At 34.9% G+C, this 6803-nt stretch overlaps 2 protein-coding genes across 3 annotated transcripts; both read left to right on the top strand.

Moving 5' to 3' along the window:
- Positions 1-357: 357 nt before the first annotated feature.
- Positions 358-1606, top strand: LOC308681775 (dual specificity protein phosphatase 13A). Of its 2 annotated transcripts, none has more exons than XM_081350892.1 (4): positions 358-563; positions 650-687; positions 832-867; positions 1270-1606. In XM_081350892.1, the coding sequence occupies exons 1-4, from the start codon at positions 424-426 to the stop codon at positions 1467-1469; spliced, it is 414 nt and encodes a 137-aa protein (XP_081207018.1). In that variant the 5' UTR covers positions 358-423; the 3' UTR covers positions 1470-1606. The 2 variants fall into 2 exon arrangements, with proteins under 2 accessions (XP_081207018.1, XP_081207017.1); XM_081350891.1 differs by having other exon boundaries at positions 650-717.
- An 844-nt stretch (positions 1607-2450) lies between these two features.
- Positions 2451-5690, top strand: LOC308682178 (dual specificity protein phosphatase 13A). Its single transcript, XM_081351690.1, has 3 exons — positions 2451-2743; positions 3055-3272; positions 3693-5690. Exons 1-3 carry the CDS (start codon positions 2619-2621, stop codon positions 3902-3904), a joined length of 555 nt encoding a protein of 184 aa, XP_081207816.1. The 5' UTR covers positions 2451-2618; the 3' UTR covers positions 3905-5690.
- The last annotated feature ends 1113 nt before the right edge of the window (positions 5691-6803 follow it).

Genomic DNA, 6803 nt, shown 5'->3' with positions numbered 1-6803 from the left:
AGGCATACTATGTCTCATACACTGTATGTGTATCAGTGTTACTGATTGTCTGAACGTGAACAATGAGTTTCAAAAGGCCTAACATTTTCTAGTTTCACAGAGGTCTAAAAGGCCTAATATTTTCTTAATTCTCTCAAACCACTCTACAAAAATATACTGTATTTCTAATCAAATATTCTATAGCCTACCACACGCTTAAAAAGGGAGAGACATCAGTGATTTAGGCTCATTTACACTGCGTACAGTGCGTAGGCTCACTTTGGCATACAGCACTTGGAAAAAGGACTTGTGTTAAATATGAGGCCATACACTGATATCTACTGGGGAAAACATGGTAATGCAGAAGTGTCACACCTGGAAATGTCACTCATGTAGTAGCCTTCTCAAAGTTGTGGGTTCTCCCCAGTGCTCTTATTCCTGAAAATGGAGAATGTAGATCGAACAGTGGGCAACATTTTGTCTGAAACGCCCTCTATTGAAGAGCTGGAGGATATATTACATGGGGGTCAGCTATCCTGTAACCATGTCGATGAAGTGTGGCCTAATTTGTTTCTGGGGGACATGTAAGTGCATTTGTGTGTGACTTCTTTTTGATTTGTTGATTATAAGAATATATTAGCCGTTTACTATGTCATTCTTTCATAAACAGGTACATGTCTCATGACAGATATGGCCTATGGAGACTGGGTATAACTCATGTTTTAAATGCTGCACATGGTAAAATGTGTTGCAAATAAAGAGATGATTTTTATGGGACAACTGTGAAGTACTATGGTGTTCCGGCCAATGATCTGCCTACATTTGATATTTCACCTTTTTTCTACCCTTCAGCACACTACATTAATGATGCTCTCAGCACAGCAGGTGGTATGTAAAAACATTTCATTTCCATTTTTAAAATAGTATACAATTTTTTAGGCATGATCAACACTGGTTAGTGTTATTTTATTATTATTTTATCCATTTGCATTATTAATTGATATCTAATTTAATATTTATGAAGATAGATAGATAGATAGATAGATAGATAGATAGATAGATAGATAGATAGATAGATAGATAGATAGATAGATAGATAGATAGATAGATAGATAGATACATAGATAGATAGATAGATAGATAGATAGATAGATAGATAGATAGATAGATAGATAGATAGATAGATAGATAGATAGATAGATAGATAGATAGATAGATAGATAGATAGATAGATAGATAGATAGATAGATTTGTTACTGTCAGATTCATGACTGTATCTCTTTTCAACAGCTAAAGTGTTTGTGCATTGTGCTGTGGGAGTGAGCCGTTCAGCTGCTCTGGTCTTAGCTTACCTAATGATTTATTGCAATTACTCTCTGGTGGATGCCATCTTGAAAGTGAAAGAAAGAAGATGGATCTTTCCAAACCGAGGATTTCTGAAGCAGTTAATAACTCTCGGCAATGAATTAAACAAGGCACAGTCAAAGTAGCTTGATATTTTTTAAACAAGCATGCAATTCAGAAATCTGTAAATTCAAACATCTAATAACATTTAAACAGTAGCCTACTCCTACAGTGATCAACAACAATCATCATTAACATAATAAACAGTTTCTCTTATGTATAATCACAGCTTTGTGTTGTACTTTGGTTAAATGTTGGCTATTTTCAGTTCTTTTTTCTTTTCTTTTTTTTTAAGCAATATTTAATTACTGAATATACTGGGCACAAATTAAACCTCGAATACAATCTTTGATATATTTTATATAATCTTCAGCTGATCAGCAAACACTGTTACTCTGTTTTTCTCTTTGTTCCACTATGTACAATACTCCAAATGTTCACAGATGTTCACTCAACACAATTGTCACTTATTGTCCCGTTCTCTCGTCATCGGATGAATCATCCGTCATTTGTGAAACAGATCACAATGTCCATAGAAATGGAACAAGCTAGAATGACAATAAGAAACATATATTTTTAAAATAGGTTGGAATTAGCGGCCTAGGCGTCAGTTACGATATGTAAATAATAATTAACAAATCTAAGCGCTTTACAATGTATTGTCAAACCAGGGGCTATTAAAGTGTCATTATTCTGGTCCAAAGCACTGATGTAGTACATACATGATCACGTGGTGCTTGTTACTTTTTCCCACGCTAGTCAAGATGAGCCAATCACAATACGTGATTAACGTTACTGGTGCAGCCATTTTATTCAAATATTTTATTAAGACTGTCAAGCTATAAGTCAATTTACATGTCAGGTTCCATGCCTTGGAATTCACATATTTAATTCCAATATATTGGTTATATTTTTTCGAGTATAAATGTCTCCAGTAAGATGAAAAACATCAAAAGATTTGAATGCGACTCAATGGAGGTTTGGACTTTCCGAGCCACCGGGCGCCCCCTGCCCTGGTCATTCACACTATTTGTTGTACGCACACAGGCTTCTATCAACATCGAAGAGCTGAGATGGTCAGCGGTATCTGGTGACCGAGCAGCGTCATAAAGAGCACCTGTTTGTGTGGATCACGACGTGCCAACCCGATTATGCATGCTGAACCCCGGGAAAACAGCAGAAACTAATATTCACGGGAGTAACGTTAATAGTTTGATTTGGGTCAGTTCAGAAGAATGACAGCTCAGAAACATAAACACGGACTCCTGGCTATTAAAGAGTTAGAGAATGTTCTGGACACATGCAAACTTGACCTAACTCCAGTCGACGAGGTCTGGCCGAACCTGTACATCGGAAATGTGTAAGTAGCCTAACGTTACCGGTACTAGCCTAACGTTACTACATAACTGATTATGCGGTGTCGTACTATTAGCTCTTATTTAAAGATTTATCGCACGCAAGCTATGTCATTGTGGTTTACATTTCGTTTTATTATATTATCTTTATATTTAAGGATTTTAGAAGATACTATTCTATTCGAAGTGACTTATTTGATTGAGATTCAATCATAATGTGCATCCCTCTAGTTAAATCAATTCTGCAGTTGCTTCACTTTTAATGCTATAGTGGTTGTCCTGTTACATTACATAACACATTTTCACTTTTTTATAGGGCCATTGCTCAAAATAGAAAAGCTTTGCAGAAAATGGGCATCACTCATGTTTTAAATGCTGCCCATTCCAAGCAAGGCAGCATTGGGGACCAGAGTTATTATGGAAATACAATAGTATATTATGGCATCCCAGCAGAAGACACTTCATCATTTGATCTTAGTGTGCACTTTAAACCGGCTTCTGATTTCATCCACAAAGCTTTGAGGAAGAAGAATGGTGAGTGACCAGTCAGTGATGCTAATATGATGCAAAAAATGCAAATCAAGTCGATCAAAATGCACTGGGGAGGAATTTGAAGTCCATTTTTAAACTAACACTGATTCATAATTGTTAATATAGTTAAGATACAAGTATTTCTAAAACCTTTCCCTGTCATAAATAACCCACAAGAGATAAGAACTAATTTTAAATACAATTTAAAACCATCCATAGTTCGAAACTTTTACACCATTTTGAGGACAGAAAAATAAACTTGTTCCGTTGCTGCATTCTCTTTGAATTCCCCTCTAAACCTGATAACAACTTATCTTGATTCTGAAATGCTTTATAATCCATATTTAATGAAAATGAAAAGGTTCATTTCAATAGTATTAGCAGCTCCTCCTGACCATTACGGTCTGTGTTTTTTATCCACAGGTAAGGTGCTTGTTCATTGCATCATGGGAATGAGTCGGTCTGCCACTCTGGTTCTAGCGTACCTTATGTTGCGTCAGCGTCTTACTCTCCGCACTGCCATCCAAACGGTTGTATTGCAACGTGCAATCTATCCTAACAGGAACTTTTTGAGCCTTCTCCTGGATTTGGACATTCAGCTTCAGAGAAAGCGAATGCTGTGTCCTATTCTCTGACAGAAAAACAATACAAATGTAACGAACACACAAAAGCACATGCATTCATTTCATAACTAAAGGGTGAAGAGGTAACAAGCAATGGTATGTTTACATTATTTATGATATATATATATATATATATATATATATATATATATATATATATATATAGTCAAACCAAAATTTATCCAGACACCCTCAACATTTCTCACATTATCACAGATAATTCGCTATAGTTTAGAAAAAGGTAGTAAAATATGACAAGAACTCAAATCAGTTGATATTTCACTGGTTTTGGCCATCCTTCTGTTAGACTGTCTCACAAATGGTTGAGTAGCTGTCAGCTGTTAAATTTAAGTACAGAATTAGATGATACCAATTTAGGTCAACCAGTATGCGGTGTAAAAAAGGTCACGTTAGCAATTAATGAAAAAAAAAACCTCAAATTTTTATGAATTTTACTGGTAGTCCACTTTATGAAGAATTTTTGGGTATAATATGTCACGGTTTACTTTATTTTGCTATCCTCACTTCATAAATGAACTATAGTGTTCTGCACCCACTAGTAAAAAAAATATAAAAAAATTATATCGGGTGTTTGAATAATTTTTGGTTTGATTGCATATATAGTTTCATAGTAAAACATGTGCCTTTCAGGTTTAGTGTAGGCCTTCTTTGTACTTTTCCATACATTTACAGGGTTATTTTATTTATAATATGAAAATTTAGCTATAAAAACACTTAAATATTGAATGAAAAATATTTAACTTACTTGACGCCTGGCAAGTTTGCATAGTCATGGGGGATTTTACTGTACAATGTAGTGTAAGTGAAGAATTATGTTGAAGAATGGTGTTTTTTATGAAAATCTGTTTGATATATTCAAGAACCACAGCACACAAGTGCCACATGCTGCTCACACAGCAAATCATATTTAATAGTGGAGTCAGTATTCAGCATAGAATACCAAATTAAGCAGTATTAAATTATTGAATTGTGGTTGATTATTCGGCTGCAAAGAAAACACTCCCTGTGAGCAGTATTAGCTTTTACGTTGCTTTTGGCAGCCAAATCTGGAGAACTATACGGGCCAAGCACAACATTCTTCTGTTGACTCAATCCTAAAAGCCTTGTTTAAAATGACTGCGCAGCACTTCACTGATTCGATTTTTAGTGCACTTTTTTGTTTTAATAGCAGAATAATGTGTTTCATTCAGGTCATTGATTCACAGAAGTTCCTTTGTTATCTTGGAGAACATTTACTGGTGTATAAACAGTTTTGTCAAATGCACTGTATACTTAAAACATTTAAGTGGACAAGAAACTCTATTGACCATGAGCAGGATGAATATTCAATTGGTCACAGTATTTTTTGAAAGTGTAACAACTGCACTAGTGGATTCATATACAGATGTTTCATGAACAGATACTAACAAGGTGCCAAATAAATTTAATTTGTATCTGTATTGATTTAAAAAATAAACATACTAGTTTGGCAAACCTGTATTTACCTGTATACTAAGTTCATAATAATTGTGAACATAACTAAATGTAATTTCTAACATTTCTTGTTTTATATGTCATGCATTTCCAATCATTTACCTCACATGTTAAGATATATGCAAGTTATGTGTCAGTTATAATATTAGATGACCCTTTCTAGGGTAGGGTTAGGGTATAACTTTATTCATCTATTCCACTGTACTTTTGCTTAATTTCCCTGTGTGCTTCCGACTGCTTCCAGCAGGGTTCAGTGCTGTGCCACGAAAAAGATCAAATTAAAATCTTGCTGTTTTTTATTGTGTTTTTTCTTTTTTTCTTTTCATCTGATATCCTTCATATGCTACATTAACATAAGCCTCTTTTGTGCTGTAATAAACATAAAAAAATGCTACATGATAAATAGATTATAGATTCAAACCTGTCCTTTATCATTTGTCAATGACATTTCATCATGCAAATGTCATTTAAGGGAACTGTAACCAACCAAGATTGTAATAGAACAGCATTAACCCACAGAAACCTCGAGGAGAGAAACTAACTCCCCTGGACTGTCGTCACCCTGACAGCGTGACCTGCAGCTGTGCAACCAGAGGAAGCAGGACCCACACGAGTCCCCAGACATACTTCGCTTTCAGAGAACATTCAATTAAGACACTACTTTGCTTCCTGATTAGCTGCTTGGCATACACTGTACGATGATAAATCATGGAAGCAGTTGAGAAGACGCAAGCAGCTAAGCCAAGTGTGTGTGTGTATATATATTCTGCTAAGCGAAGTCATCTCCTGAATTGACTGGAGGAACCAGAGGCACAGAGGGGGTGATGTTGATGACCACATTAGTGTCACAAAAGTGCTCTGGAAAACAGATGCATCTGTACGTGATTGCATTGTGTCAGTGTTTTCTAAGGGAAGACTGTCAAGCCTGAGATATCATGGATAAAAAGAACAAACAGATCAGCCCAGCAGCAACATATACTTTGGCTTGAACAAACTGCTTTGAAGAAATAGCAATAGAAAAGCATAGCTAAAAACATACACTGTGTAAGAATTTTTTATGTTTTTTTTTTTGCATTTAATTTATTACAAATACAGTAAACATTAAAATTTGTATATATATATATATATATATATATATATATATATATATGATGAATAGAATGTTCAAAAGAACAGCATTTATTTGAAAAAAGGAAAAAAAAATGATATATCAGTGTAAACGTGTTCACTGTCACTTTGCTGAATAAAAGTCTTTACACATAAGAAAAGCAGGCTGAATGATTCATGGATTGGATCTACCATGACAATTTGAACTTGGCAAATTTGGACCACTTAATAGAAATGACATATAATGCATTTCCAAATAAAGATTAAATAACGCCAGATCCACTGCACTGTATTATTTGATTCAACAGGA

The sequence above is a fragment of the Scardinius erythrophthalmus genome (genome assembly GCF_964197995.2).
Source record: "Scardinius erythrophthalmus genome assembly, chromosome: 21".
Lineage (NCBI taxonomy): Eukaryota > Metazoa > Chordata > Actinopteri > Cypriniformes > Leuciscidae > Scardinius > Scardinius erythrophthalmus.
Note: the sequence above shows the minus strand (reverse complement) of the source record. Positions and strands in the feature narration are given on the sequence as shown.

Excerpts from the sequence above, each read along its gene's own strand:
- LOC308681775 (XM_081350891.1), top strand. The coding sequence starts at position 424 with ATGGAGAATGTAGATCGAACAGTGGGCAACATTTTGTCTGAAACGCCC. Across the intron at positions 718-831 it reads TGTTTTAAATGCTGCACATG|CACACTACATTAATGATGCT; the intron begins GTAAAATGTGTT and ends TCTACCCTTCAG. Across the intron at positions 868-1,269 it reads TGCTCTCAGCACAGCAGGTG|CTAAAGTGTTTGTGCATTGT; the intron begins GTATGTAAAAAC and ends TCTTTTCAACAG.
- LOC308682178 (XM_081351690.1), top strand. The coding sequence starts at position 2,619 with ATGACAGCTCAGAAACATAAACACGGACTCCTGGCTATTAAAGAGTTA. Across the intron at positions 2,744-3,054 it reads AACCTGTACATCGGAAATGT|GGCCATTGCTCAAAATAGAA; the intron begins GTAAGTAGCCTA and ends ACTTTTTTATAG. Across the intron at positions 3,273-3,692 it reads AGCTTTGAGGAAGAAGAATG|GTAAGGTGCTTGTTCATTGC; the intron begins GTGAGTGACCAG and ends TTTTATCCACAG.